This window comes from Brienomyrus brachyistius, chromosome 24, assembly GCF_023856365.1.
Source record: "Brienomyrus brachyistius isolate T26 chromosome 24, BBRACH_0.4, whole genome shotgun sequence".
In the NCBI taxonomy this organism is placed as follows: Eukaryota; Metazoa; Chordata; class Actinopteri; order Osteoglossiformes; family Mormyridae; genus Brienomyrus; species Brienomyrus brachyistius.
Window position 1 is genome coordinate 8,644,493 of NC_064556.1, and position 14,604 is coordinate 8,659,096.

The window sequence follows — 14,604 nt, forward strand, 5'->3', positions numbered from 1 at the left end:
CTCTGATGTCACATGACCGGCGAACTCCTCTAACAGATTAAACATGGCGCCGTCTCACATTTTACGGTGCTGTCAGCGGAGTTTGTCCTGGATCCCTGTCGTGTTCATCGTCCTGGTTGTGTGCTGGTCCTATTACGCCTACGTCGTCGAGTTGTGTGTCTGTGAGTCCGTCTAAAGCTAATTTGCGCCCAGTAAAATGGCGATGGTGCTTAGCTAGTTTGTTACATATGTAGGTAGGTAGGTAGGTAGGTAGATAGATAGATAAGTAGTTAGCGATTAGGCTGTGCTGCTGAAATGGATGCCGTATCTGTATCCGTCTTAATCGGCTGCTCATTTGCTTCTACTCCAGTTCGTTCTGCTGAAATGGCCAGGAAATTTGCAGCAGCGTGTCTCGCAGCAGCTGTCAGAAGTGTTAATAAAATGCAATGAATAATGCAAGGAGTGCAGCGGACAGTGCAGTGAATAAAGCGAGGAGTGCAGTGGACGAAGCAATGAGTAACGCAAGGAGCAGACAGTGAGGCAAAGAAGGGGGTATGTGGACCTTATAGTGAAGAAAAGTGTGGTATCCACTGCATGGTCAAGGGGTGTGCACTTGTCAGAGACATTAATGTCAGTGTTGCCAGCAAGGAAGAGATTTCTCTGGCTGCCACGCAGTGAGCATTTTGGATGGTAGAGCTGTATAGGGTGATACTGAAGGGGATAATGTGGCTGCTTTATGACTTAAATATGATTAAATGAATGTAGTGCCTCAGTCTTTATATAATCATAACCTTGAATTCTCTCTGTCCTCCCTAGACACAATCCCAAAGACTGAAGAGCAAGGTGAGTGACGTTCTGTGTGCAGGGTGGGGCTCTCATGGGTGGGTGTTGAATGCTCCTTAAATTCAGTGTTAAGTCCTCAGATGGTGCTGTACTGTGCATCAGCCTGTGAGAAAGTGACCACAGCATGACGCTTCCATCCGCTTCTGTGGATGGACGTTTTATCTGAGAAAGCACTTCTCGTCGGCATGCATCCAGGGGAAGCTTGCTGCACTCCCTCACTGTATGCCTCTCTTCCAGTCGTCTATCTGACGGGGTTCCACCTCTTCTTCCTCATGTTTGTGTGGTCGTACTGGATGACCGTCTTCACCAAACCAGCTAACCCATCCAAAGAGGTAAGCCTTTGGGGGCGCTGTGGCGCGTTGGGCTGCGTGCGGAGTGGCGCGTTGGGTTGCGTGCGGAGTGGTGTGTTTGGCAGTGTGCGGAGTGGTGTGTTTGGCAGTGTGCGGAGTGGTGTGTTTGGCAGTGTGCGGAGTGGTGTGCTGGATAGCGTGGCACGCTGGGCGGTAGGCGGAGTGGCGTGTTGGGCAGCGTGCGGAGTGGCACGCCGGACAGTGTGGCACGCCGGGCGGTGTGTGGAGTGGCGTGTTTGGCAGTGTGCGTTGTGGCGTGTTTTACAGTGTGTGGCGTGTTTGGCAGTGTGCGGAGTGGCGCACCGGACAGTGTGGAATGCCGGGCGGCGTGTGGAGTGGTGTGTTTGGCAGTGTGTGGCGTGTTTGGCAGTGTGTGGCGTGTTTGACAGTGTGTGGAGTGGCGTGTTTGGCAGTGTGCGGAGTGGCATGCCGGACAGGTGTGGAATGCCGGGCGGTGTGTGGAGTGGCATGTTTGGCAGTGTGCGTTGTGGCGTGTTTAACAGTGTGTGGCGTGTTTGGCAGTGTGCGGAGTGCCGCACCGGACAGTGTGGAATGCCGGGCGGCGTGTGGAGTGGCGTGTTTGGCAGTGTGTGGCGTGTTTGGCAGTGTGTGGCGTGTTTGGCAGTGTGTGGCGTGTTTGACAGTGTGTGGCGTGTTTGGCAGTGTGTGGCGTGTTTGGCAGTGTGTGGCGTGTTTGGCAGTGTGTGGCGTGTTTGGCAGTGTGTGGCGTGTTTGACAGTGTGTGGAGTGGCGTGTTTGACAGCGTGCGGAGTGGCGTGTTTGACAGCGTGCGGAGTGGCGCGCCGGACAGCGTGCGGAGTGGCGCGCCTGGCAGCGTGCGGAGTGGCACGCCGGACAGGTGTGGAATGCCGGGCGGTGTGCGGTGTGGCGCGTTTGACAGTGTGCGGTGTGGCGCGTTTGACAGTGTGCGGTGTGGCGCGTATGACAGTGTGCGGTGTGGCGCGTTTGGCAGTGTGGCACATTTGGCAGTGTGGCACATTTGGCAGTGTGGCGCGCCGGACAGCGTGGAATGTTGGGCGGCGTGTGGAGTGGCGTGTTTGGCAGTGTGTGGCGTGTTTGGCAGTGTGTGGCGTGTTTGACAGTGTGTCGCGTGTTTGACAGTGTGCGGAGTGGCGTGTTTGGCAGTGTGCGGAGTGGCACGCCGGACAGGTGTGGAATGCCGTGCGGTGTGGCGCGTTTGACAGTGTGCGGTGTGGCGCGTTTGACAGTGTGCGGTGTGGCGCGCCGGGCTGCATGCGGAATGACACACTGGGCAGTGTGGAGTGGTGCGTTAGGAGGGATGCAGAGTGGTGCGGCGTGCGGAGGGGAGAGCCGGGCGGTGTGAGGTATGCTGTGCATGATATCGTGCAGGGTATTGTGTGAGGTAGTGCCTCAGTAAATATAGCTTTTCTCCCTTGTGCAGTTCAGTCTCTCCAAAGTGGATAAGGAGCAGTATGAGACAGCAGAGCGTCCTGAGACTCAGCAGGAAATCCTGAGGAGAGCAGCCAGAGAACTTCCCATCTATACCCGCACTGGCACCGGAGGTCAGTATTAGGGATGAGCGAGTACAGCATTATCTGTAACTGTATCTGTACTCAGACTGGGCGGGGCCTAACCCAGAAGTGGGCGGGATTTAACCTGGAAGTGGGTCGGGATGTCTTAAAATGGGCGGGGTTTTAACCAGTATGTTATTTTAAGCATGCAATTGATATGGGTTGATCAGAAATTGTTATATTTATTGCTGATTAGAAAACTATTTACATGACAGCATCAGCATTGAGCTTCAGATCAGTGGTTTTGATCACGATAACAAACAAACTATATACAGAACAAGTTTTGCAACAATGAATACAACACATGCGGTTGCAATTATGAAGTAAAATGTAATGAACAAGAGTTTTCATCTTAACATAACTTTCTTTTTTTAACTTTTAGTTTTTTTATGATCATTGTGATTTCTTTTTTTTTTATTCTTTTTTATTTTTTGTATTTCCACACCAGGTATGTGTGAGTGTGTAGCTAATTATTTTGTAATATAGTTTTATACCACTGCTTCCTTTTTTATTTTTTATTTTTTGAAATACAGCAAGAAAGTGTCACTCAGTGCGTGAAGTAAAAACTGGTTAGAGCCAGCAGACGGTTTAAAAAAAGAAAAAAAAAATCTCCGACAGGCAGAGACGCGAGTCGCATTCTACCAAGCACCACGTCTGAACAAACCCCACGTTTACCAAAACTCTACTGGTTAATAAGTAAGTTCTACAAACCAAAGTAAAAAACAAACCTGAAGCTGAAGAAACCCTAAACGTTAACGGAAAAAAACCCGCGAACCTGAGTGACTGAGGGAGAGACAGAGAGAGAGAGCGCGCTGTTCACTTCTCGGTGTTCTGTGTGTGAGTGAGCAGAGCGGGACACAGCAACACAATAAATCTGTATGTGTGTAGGGGAGGGGCGCTGTGACTGGTCTATCACAGAACGCAGACACAGTCAGCTACCCAATGAGAATTTTTATTCAATCCGAGCACAGATATTGACTCGTGTTACTCGTATGATACTCGTACTCGTCAAAAGTGCTTTATCCGTACCGGATACTTGTTTCAGCCGAGTATCCGGCTCAACTCTAGTCAGTATATACCCCTAACCCCCTCCCCTATGTCCCGTCCTGCTGCACTAATGAGCTGCTCTCGCTCTGTCCCCTGCAGCCATCCGGTACTGTGACCGCTGTCAGGTGATCAAACCCGATCGCTGCCACCACTGCTCCGCCTGTGACGTGTGAGTGCCCACCTTTCTCTAGGTTCTTTTCTATCCGTCTTCTCTCCTTGTGTCTGACACCCGTCTCTCCCCTGTTCTCAGGTGTATTTTGAAAATGGATCATCACTGCCCCTGGTATGTGGACTGTTATCCTGCCCTGGGAGGGGGAGCGCGGTCTGGTGGTCAGCCTACCGTGTGGGGGAGGGGGTTTGGCAAGGGCCTGTATGCCTTGGCTTCTGAGTAAAATTCAGTTTTTTTATCCTATGGAAAATGTCAGTGGCTGCAGACCAAGGTGGGCTGGAACCTGAAGTCTGAGCTAATCAGCTCCTGATTTGAGGCTGTCTTGCTGTACGGGGACCTTTTGCAAAGGGGTGGGGGTGTCTATGAACGTCTATGAACGTCTGCGGGCGTCTGCAGGCGTCTGCGGGCGTCTGCGGGCGTCTGTGGGCGTCTGGGCATTACAGCAGTGACTCACTGTCAGCCACCTGTCTTTCCAGGGTCAATAATTGTGTCGGCTTTTCCAACTACAAGTTTTTTGTGCTCTTCCTGGCCTACGCCATGCTCTACTGTCTCTTTATCGCCAGCACCGTGCTACGCTACTTCATCAAATTCTGGACGGTAAGTAGCCGGTCTCAACTCTCTGGGGTGGGCAGCACAGCTGAGATGTGGGCAGTATCCCTGCCAGCCGGTTTTGCTCCCTGCCTGCCGGTTTTGCTCCCTGCCTGCCGGTTTTGCTCCCTGCCTGCCGGTTTTGCTCACTGCCTGCCGGTTTTGCTCACTGCCTGCCGGTTTTTCTCACTGCGTTCCGTGATCCTGATTTATCTTGCATCAGTGGGATCCCTCGCTTCCAGCCCACTTTGTGCGTATCCTCTGCTATTCCTCCGCTCCGTTTGTCTGCCATTGTTTTAATGCAAGATAAACATATCGCTAAATGTGTTCTAGCTGCTCCTTCTCCAGTTACTCCTTGCTGCCCACTGTCTTGCTCGCCCCCTGCTGGCCCCTTCGTCTAATGCAGTCTCTTTGTTTGCACTAAGCTTTGCCGGAGGAGATCAGCTGAAAGTTGTCCCCAGGTAACTGTGCTGTGTTGTCTCTGAGTTCTGTGATTCTCACTGCGCTCCTGTGCTGCCAGCTGCAGGTCACTGCCTAGCTGCACACTGTCTCTGTCTCACTGTAACTCTGTCCATGTGCCCTTTCGCATGTTTCAGAACGACCCCCTTGCCTTGTGGTATCGTGGTTCTAGCTGGTTGGGGGGGTCTTCCTGATTCCTTCTTTTTCTTTCAGGATCTCTGAGCGAGGGCTCAGTGTGACCTCAGTTTAACCCCGGTGTGCCCCCCCACCCCATCTTCATGCCACTCCCTGTCTCCTCAGAGCGAGCTGCCTGACACTCAGGCTAAATTCCACGTGCTGTTCCTGTTCTTCGTGTCGGCCATGTTCTTCATCAGCATCCTGTCCCTCTTCTGCTACCACATGTGGCTGGTGGGGAAGAACCGGTCCACTATAGGTAACCGTGGCTGGGAATACACACTTGACCTGTGATGCGGAGGCAGTCTAAGTGGCCGCCGGGCTGGGTAGCTTTCTCTTGTGTGATGTGCTCTCTCTCCCTCTCTTTCTCCTGCTCTCTCCTGTTCTCTGTCTGTCTCTCTCTCCCTCTCTTTCTCCTGCTCTCTCCTGCTCTCTGCCTGTCTCTCCCTCCTGCTGTATGCCTGTCTCTGCCTCTATCCTGCTCTTTCACCCCCGCTCTGACCATCTCTTGCTCTCTCCTCCTCTCCGCTTGTCTCTCTCGCTCTCGTTCCCACTGTACCCCAACCCTTTACAGAAGCATTCAGGGCCCCGGTGTTCCGAAACGGCCCTGATAAGAATGGCTTCTCCCTGGGCCTCAGTAAGAACATTGCCCAGGTGTTTGGAGACCAGAAGAGGTCCTGGTTGCTGCCTTTCTACTCCAGGTGAGCTTACTGTGCCTGTTTGTCCTATTCTGGCATCTCTGACCCTTTCTGGATTCTGTTACCTGGAGAATAAGGTGAACCCCCCCTCCCCCCGCCACTTTCCGGTGCAGTCTGGGTGATGGCCATATCTTCCCAACACGGCTGGTCAGTTCTGACCCAGAGCAGCTACCCGCTGACCTGCATGCTTGTTCTGACAGGTAAACGAGGTGTAATTTGTTATTTCTTTTTAAATTTCCTCTCCTTCTGTGACGCTGATTGACATGCTTTCCTGACAGTGATGGACAGACCTACCCCAGACCTCTTAGCGAATCCCAAAACCACCTCCTATCCAATGACGTGCATTTTGTGGATGACGTCCCCAGCACTGGTGAGCTCTCACAGCATCGTCGCATGTCATGTCTGCCTCGCTCGGTGTAAACCAGCAAACTCAACTGGATGCAGTGTGGAAAGGTCAGGCTGTTACTCTGTGTCCCTCCCTGTCTCTCGCCTTCCCACCCCTCCCCCCTGCCACTCTCCTGCAGGTGGAGTAGGTACACAGGCTACTCTCACTGCTATTTGAATTACTTTTCAGATGCCGGACAGACAGTGAGAGTCACCATGGAGAGCGAATCATAGCCAGGTGAGCCGTGAACATTTGTTTGTGTCCCGATGATTGATGGATGGATGGATGGATGGATGGATGCTGAAGCCAGATTCTTTCCTGCAGATCTACAGGCACTGCAGAGGAGCACAGTCTGCCTCCTGTGCATAGAAATCGAACCTCCGACACGCTGGTACAGCAGTCAAGTCTGATGCCTTAAGTCCCACAGGGCCCTGCCTCCGTCGCCATGGTTACCGCATCCTCATCACCGCGAACAGATTCCTGCAGGCACGTGAACTTCAGCGCCGCCCAGGCTATTGGCGTGTTCAACGCGCGTGCCGTCCTAAGCTGATGTGTCGCACCTCTCCTCCCTGGCTCACACTCGTTCCACAAGGACCCCCTAATGCCCCCACCCCCCCCCCCCCACCAGCACAGAGGGATGGGGCTGTGTGTTTAAACGAAACTCCTCCTTGGTCTCAGCCAAAATGTTCTCAGAATTTTTACTCTTCATTTTTGCATCAAAATTCTCAGCAGGAATAATGTCCGCTTGCACTACAGAGTCTGTGGGCATCGTCGTCACGCAGGGCAGTGCAGAGTGCGGAGGGTTGCAGATGCATTTCAGATGGTGCTCAGGTGTATCTGGCCGTGTTTGGGTGGGACTTCCTAAGGGCTCTTGTGTCTGTTTTTGTGTGTGTGTGTGTGTGTGTGTGAGATCTTACACCCCCTGGTGTCTAGGTGAGAGGGGAAAGTGTTACACCAAGCCCACCCCTTCACTCTGCAGTGTAAACATTCCTGAGGTGACACCCACACTCATGGGAACTCGAGCGAGGAGCCCCTGTTGTGCCTTCAGCACAGAGTGCGTTACGCCCTGCAGCGTACGAAAAGCCGGCTCTTCATTAGTTTGCATGATTAAATGTTAATTTCCTGTGGAATTCACCCTGACCATAGAACCACAGGAAGAAGCTTGTTTACATCCATCCGGGTCATCCATTCGGCACACTCCCTCGTACCCAGTCCTGTCAACCCCCGCCTGGGCATGGGGGTGAGATCTCTGGCACAATAGGAGTCTCAATACTGCACCCCCCCCCAGGCTGAGACAGCTCTTTAGTGAGCTCGATATGTTGCTCTGTGGGTTAGGCTGCTGTGCCTGTATTCAGAAGGTTGTCGGTTCAAATCCCGCCTTTAGCAGTTTATGGTACATAACCTGCAGTGTACTTTCACAAAAATATGTGTCTGCTAAATGCACATAATGCCATCAGGATGTAGTCGCGTGCGATCAGGATCAGTACTGCAGCAACACAAACCGCTTTAACAGTTGAGTGTGTGTGTGTGTGTGTGTGTGTGTGTGTGTGTGTGTGTGTGCGCAAATTCAGATTGTGTGGCAGGTATTATGGTAATGCAGTGGACTGATCTCCAGGGGGCGCTCCTTGTGCACAAGGGGTTTGGTGCTTATTACAGTAAAAGTGCTCTACACTCCTCTCATGTGACCACCATGTCAGAGCTATGGGTTTCCCTCCAAAGAAATTACAGTCATAAAAAGTCAAGGAAAATCTCATACCACTTCACATAAATCATTTTTTATAATTAATGTAACCTTTTTAAAAAGAATTTTAAAGCCCGGTTCTGCATGTTCTCTACTAAGTATTGACTCTAATCCAGGTTTTTGTTTTCATTTGTAAGAGCCCGTTAAAAAGGGTATTTGTTTGCACAAACCTTTCTTCAATTCCTATCAGTGTTAAAATTTTGTGTAATTGATTGTCCATGTTTTTGTAGGTGAAATTCACCAGTAACTGAATGTGGAGACAAATAAATGCTGGTGTTCAGTCCGTTGTTGGTGATCTTTGCTGTTTTCCCTTTCTGACCCCTGTGTCCAGCGTGACAGTGCAGATCCCAAGCCTGATTGATGCGTATGAAATATATACCTATGTTTGATTTTAGCTAGAACATTTAACTGGCTTTGGTGGAACTAGGTGAAACAATATTGGTCCCCAACGGTAGGTTCAGGTTCAGGATGGAGATTAAGATTCTCTCTGGGGGGGGGGGGTATGTCACGTCCTTCACCCCCGTCACACCCAGCTATTCCAGCAGGCGCCGGCAACCTGTGCCGAGCCAGACTGACCTCGGGGCTGTTGACCTTTTCTGCTGCCTCCGTCTCTATGTTAAAAGTACGTGAAATCAGAGAAATGAGAAGGACAGAATAGTAGCATGAGGTGAGAAAGAGGAAAGAAGTGGGGTAGTGGGGTACCGTGTTTCATAATTCACTGTGTTTCACCCAAAGAAATCCATCAAGTCGTCCATAGCACAGAATCACGCAGAGATTAACTTGTGACTGCTTTGATGTGCCCTGAATCTGTGTCATGTCCTTTGAGAATATTTCCTTTGGAATGTTCTAGATGTGCTGATCCCCCCCTCCACACACACAAACACACAATACCCCTGCCCTCCGGATTGATGAGGTGAATGTTTGGTGAATGTTTAGCTGTTTTATAAGACTAAATGCCTACAAATGAGCATCATTTTTAAATCTCTTATCTCCCTGGATGAACCAACCGGACGGTGTCTGAGATTGCAGGTATAAACCCAGCCTCACGTGCGCGTCCAGGGCACCTGATTGCACAACCCAGCTTTTGGAATGAAGAGCGCAGTGATTCACCCACAGCTCGCCGGCAGCCCCATAAAAAACACACACACACACACACACACCTGTGCGGACTTCTGCAGACGGAGTGACACAAGTTCTGCTCCCATGTCTTTGTGGAGACTTTAGGAGATTGAAATGGAGAATCTGAGTGGTACCATTGACCCCAGCTGCCTGCAGCAGCCTCCGCTGGCGATAGACATCATTATAGGTGAGCGATCCCTGCGTCAGACAGCGGGGTGGCGGACTCTCAGCTGTTCGGTGTGAAGGTTAGGGTTAGGCTTTGGGATGTCACTTCAGGAGATGCTAACGGCTAATGTGTGCCTGCGATGCTAGTGGCCTGTCAAGGGAATGAAAGAACAGAAAACAACAGTAACATTTTACTTGAGGGGGCAAAAATAGCGTAGCATTATACTATTATGTATTAATTAACCACAAACTAAGTTAATGACCCACTGATCTCTTGTTAATTCATCATTAATGAATCGTTGCACGTGTTTTATCTCAAGTGGTTACTGCGTTTGTAACTATGTGTGTTAATTTCGTAAACCCTTGTGAACCAGTGAAGGAATTCCTGAAGAAACAAGCAATGAATAACTGAAGTGAAATACTGATCCTGTGTTTGTTCATCATTAATGAATCATGATGCATATTTCATCCCAAGCAATTATAATAATTTGTTAATTCTGTAAAGCTTTGTGAACTGCTAAAAGGAACAAGTCATAAATGACACAAGTGAAATATTGATCTGATGCTTGTTCATCATTAATGATTCGTGATGCATCTTGTGTCTTGAGTAGCGACTATATTTGTTCATGATTTGTACTCCAGCAGTAACTGAGTTATTACTACGTATTTGTGCCCCATTAAGTGAAGTGTTACTAAAATAATTTTAAACAGAGAGTAGGATTCAAGGAGTTAGTTGGTCATTCTGTCGCGAGAAACCTTTATTCTGTACGGGATGTGACACTCTTCTGGGATACACATTTCCTGTGGGCTTCATCTGTAAAAACTGAGCACCATTAAGTATTACAGTATTCACACTGTAATACATTATGCTGTTTTAAGAGGGTGACGGAACCTTCTTCTTGGCAGAGTTGGACGCCCTTGGGATTATCCTATACGCTGGGCTGACCTTGATGGCAGTGCTGTCCATGCTCATTTACATCGAAGGAACCATCTACATCTTCCGCAAGGTGCCCTACCCCAAAAAGCAGGCCATCATATGGGTGAACGGGGCAGCGCCGGTAAGGGGCACCGCTAATACGTGCAAATTGCAGATACCGCCAGTGAACCTTGCCTTTTCATTGTGCCAGCTAAAGATGTATTTTTTTTTTGCCATTTTTGGTGTATCCAGCTGTTTGGTTGCTCGGCTGCAGAGTTAATATTCTGTGCAGAACAAAGTGAAACTGCTGTGGGAATGCCACACACAAACACAGTGACTGTAAAACTGGATGTTGCTTGGTTGGTTAGTGAGCTAATTTGTCCAATTTAAATTGCCTGCTCGACAGACTGAATCTCGATGTCCCTCCTCAGCTCTGATACAATTGAGAGAGTCATTCTTCGTGCTTTTCAGCCAATAAATACACACCCATTCTAAGCTCTGCCCCCACTCGGTGCCTGTCTTGTGCCAGATTATTGCCACCATGTCCTGTCTGGGGATGTGGATCCCAAGAGCCACCATGTTCACAGACATGACATCAGGCTGGTAAGTCTGTGACTGTCCCCATATTCAGATATCTACCAATTGATAAGGCTACACACATGCCGTTAACCCTAAGCCTGCATAGTAATCATTATCGAATTGTTTTGACTCTGGTTCTCTGGCTCTCTCTGACCTCCCATCCCGACAGTTATTTTGCCGTTGTGGTCTATGAGATCCTCGTGCTGTTGTTAGCGGAGTGTGGGGGAGATGAGGAATTTCTTCAGCGCTGTGGCAATAACCGTCTCCGGATCAGCACCGGGCCCTGCTGCTGCTGCTGCCGATGCTTGCCCCATGTGCTCCTCACACGGTATGCTTGGGTTGCTCCTGGGTCGTGCCCAGGTCCATCCAGTATCCCGGTGCCCTCCCTAACCCTAATTCTATCCCTAACCCTAATCCTAACCCTAATCTTAACCATAATCTTATCCCTAACCCTAATCTTAACCCTAATCTTATCCCTAACCCTAATCTTATCCCTAATCCTAACCCTAATCTTATCCCTAATCCTAACCCTAATCCTTACCTGGTCACAGACTCATGATCAGTGTCCTGTAACCCTTTTTTTCTCAGTCGCGTTCTGTTCCTGTTGAAGCTTGGATCTTTCCAGTACGCACTGATGAAAACCGTTTGCACCGTCTTGGCCATCGTGCTGTGGACCAATGGGAACTTCGACCTCTCAGATGTGAGTCCTTGTGGATGCTGCACTCGATTCCTGCCCGTGTCACCTGGACGGCCTGCAGCTGTAGTGATGTGTGCCTAAGGCCCGATTCCTGAGAAAGCCTGTTCCTCCATTCAGCTTGAGGTCACTGGCGCCCTCATCTGGATTAACTGCTCCTTGGGGGTTATGACCATCGTTGCTCTCTGGCCCGGTGCCATACTCTTCATGCACCTGCGCCAGACTCTCAGCAGCCAGAAGATCATCCCTAAATATGCCATGTACCAGGTAAGCCTACCTGTGTCGCCGACAGCCAATCATGTCTTTTGTTCTGCAGTGACTCTGTGTCCTGCGAATTAGGTTCGCCTTGCCCAGTCTCTCCTGTCCCCTGAATGTCATACGTGTCCATCCGCAGGTGGTGCTGGTCCTCAGCCAGCTGCAGACAGCCATATTCAGCATCTTGTCACTGAACGGCACCATTGCCTGTACCCCACCCTACTCCTCGCAGGCACGAGGATCCAGTGAGTGCCCATGCACTCCCCCTGCTGGGAGCTCTCAGTAGTTGTCCTTCGGCTTGTTATGTGGAGACCCCACATAGTAAAAAAAAAAAAGACATAATTTATGTATGAAGCTGTGACTGTCAGTGTGACAACACACAGGCTCAAGTCAAACTGATTCCACAGAGCGGTTCATTAAGTCACCTAGCCGTGTGTTGTCTTTGCATGGTGACCTCTGACCCCTGCGTGTTGTCTTTGAGTGGTGACCTCTGATCCCTATTAGTTGTCTTTCGCAGCGGTGACCTTTGACCCCTGTGTTTTGTCTGTCTGCAGTGATGAGTCAGCAGTTGCTCATCCCAGAGATGTTCATCATCACTCTGGTGACACGGCTGTTATACAGACGCACGTATGAGCCGCTTTCTGCTGCCCCTCTACACCAGGACAGCAGGGACAGGAAACTCCTGCCGTCTGAGTGCGACGAGGCTTAAACATGCATGTGTCTGTGTGTGTGCGCGTGTGTGTGTGTGTTATGTTTATATTACATTGTGGGGAACAAATATTCCCCACAATGTAATAAACACCTTTTATTTTGGCATTTTTCTGTGACGGCAATCAAAAAAGTAAAAATCTTGTATTTTGGTTGGTTACTTATGGTTAAGGTTAGGGCTGGTTAGTGGTTAAGGGTGTCCTGATTGAGAGGTTTTCCCCATAGAAATGAATGGAGAGTCCCCCCAAAAATATAATTACAAGCCTGTGTGTGTGTGTGTGTGTGTGTGTTTCTACATATCTATATTTATATCTGTATATATTGGCACCAAAGGTGACTATTGCAGGTCCAGAATGTAAAAATCCAGGCCAAGATTTTATTTCAACCAGCCAGTTAAGCATAAAGACTCACAGTCACAGAGTACTCAACTGATTGGTTAAAACCAAATCTTGATTTTTACTTTCTGGACCTGAACTCTCCACCTCTGGTTGGGCAATAACACCTCATTGCTGCTTTTCCATACTAAGGTAACTGATCAGAGGTATATTATACAGCATTTCCTGTAAGTAAGAGCCAGGCAACATTACACCATGACAGATGTTACCTGCCTGGAGGTGCAGGCCCTCCCAGTCAAGAGGTCAGAGTTCAGCTCCATATACTGAGATGACCCAGCACCACCCTGCTGTTATATTACATACAGGATCTCTGACCCAATAAACTCCCTGGTTCTATAACCCCATAAAATCTGAATAATCAGAATATTTTGAGCACCAGCCCTGTATAGCTGAAGACGGCTGACCTTTGAGCATGGAGACACAGTGATCCTGTGTTATAAAGATGACATAAAACCCACCTTGGGCTTGTAGGTTCAGCCAGGAGTCGGTTTGTCACGTGACTGGCGTGACACATGGTTTCAGGTCCGCGGTTTCTCCCTATTCCCCCAAAGCACAGGGCAGATGTTGCTGTCCTCCTAATCCAGTGATTCTAACTGTGACTGTGCCCTGTGTTCTACCTGCACATTTGTATTGATAGCAAGTAAAATCTGATCATCTGTACTCGTAGGTCACCCTCCATTGACACACAGTACACACATTACATAACTCACCCTATCAGCCCCGGAGACATGAAAGAACCAAGTAACTAGCAGGAATGACCCAAGCTGACTCTCTCTCCAGCTACCCTGGTTATCTGCAGGATACACCCTGCTGAAGAACCATCATCGTAGACCAAGCCTAAAATCTGCTGCAGTAATTCAGTTTCCATTCATGCAGAAGATGGACCTGCGGTTGTGTTTGCAAATGTACTGTTATGCATTCTAACATTTGCCCACAAAGTCTCTGTTTAGTTAAGCCTTTCGTATCGTCGCTGTCTGGCAGAAACCACAAATGTCCACTTTTTGACGATTGTGACTTTTTACAACGGATTATGCCCAATCTCAAATATATGTTTGATATCTAATTGGCTCTAATGAGGTCATCAGTCTCATCTGAAGAGTTTTGTGTGATGGTAATAGTACAGTACAATAGGGCACTATTTCCAAACGTTTCAGGTTTTTGAAGTGTTTTTATATTCTATCAAGCTGCAACAACCAATAATGTATTAACTGCCAATAACCTAATACTTTTTAAATACATTAATGCTACTTATTACATTATGCACAAAAAGTTATTACATTTTTGATTCAGAAACTGTATCACGTTATTGGTAAGTTATTTCATTAGAATGGAGAAAAAAATGCTATTGGCAGCTATTACATTATTAGTCGCTACACAACAAGCACAAAGGAGAATGGCGTTGTTTAACCTAAATGACAGAATGATGAAAGAATGGTAATAGAAATTCCTTCCAAAGTACACCTAAGGGGGAAAAAATCACTCGGAAAACAAAGACGTTTCAAATACTCCAGGCTGCTTCTATGCTGCCCTCTAGTGGTCGGATTGTGTTTGTTTTTTTTTTTCTTATTAGTCTGCGTTGGAAAATGTCCAGCATCTGTTTCGATCGTTTCTTTAGCTAAAGACTTGGAAATGATGAGAAATATATAGGATTCTCAGATACAGCCATCTGAAAGCAACAGTCTCACTAAAATGGCTGTGCTGTGTGAAGGTATTTATGTTTGACTTTGTGAATGTATGTGGGATATAGTTTGATGTGTATTAATAACTTATTCTTGCCAGTATGTAGA

At 48.6% G+C, this 14,604-nt stretch overlaps 2 protein-coding genes across 4 annotated transcripts; both read left to right on the forward strand.

The window, feature by feature from the left end:
- The first annotated feature begins 23 nt into the window (after window positions 1-23).
- LOC125720147 (palmitoyltransferase ZDHHC20-B-like) lies at window positions 24-8,269 on the forward strand. Of its 3 annotated transcripts, XM_048995298.1 has the most exons (15): window positions 24-161; window positions 350-531; window positions 796-822; window positions 1,060-1,154; window positions 2,596-2,716; window positions 3,872-3,941; window positions 4,023-4,055; window positions 4,418-4,538; window positions 4,955-4,990; window positions 5,289-5,421; window positions 5,737-5,863; window positions 5,974-6,060; window positions 6,139-6,230; window positions 6,435-6,482; window positions 6,570-8,269. In XM_048995298.1, the coding sequence occupies exons 4-14, from the start codon at window positions 1,095-1,097 to the stop codon at window positions 6,476-6,478; spliced, it is 924 nt and encodes a 307-aa protein (XP_048851255.1). In that variant the 5' UTR covers window positions 24-161; window positions 350-531; window positions 796-822; window positions 1,060-1,094; the 3' UTR covers window positions 6,479-6,482; window positions 6,570-8,269. The 3 variants fall into 3 exon arrangements, with proteins under 3 accessions (XP_048851255.1, XP_048851253.1, XP_048851254.1); XM_048995296.1 differs by lacking the exon at window positions 350-531 and having other exon boundaries at window positions 26-161; XM_048995297.1 differs by lacking the exons at window positions 350-531; window positions 4,955-4,990 and having other exon boundaries at window positions 26-161.
- A 662-nt stretch (window positions 8,270-8,931) lies between these two features.
- LOC125720154 (organic solute transporter subunit alpha-like) lies at window positions 8,932-14,552 on the forward strand. Its single transcript, XM_048995320.1, has 8 exons — window positions 8,932-9,292; window positions 10,177-10,328; window positions 10,716-10,789; window positions 10,935-11,093; window positions 11,354-11,465; window positions 11,580-11,726; window positions 11,854-11,959; window positions 12,269-14,552. Exons 1-8 carry the CDS (start codon window positions 9,220-9,222, stop codon window positions 12,421-12,423), a joined length of 978 nt encoding a protein of 325 aa, XP_048851277.1. The 5' UTR covers window positions 8,932-9,219; the 3' UTR covers window positions 12,424-14,552.
- Window positions 14,553-14,604: the final 52 nt, after the last annotated feature.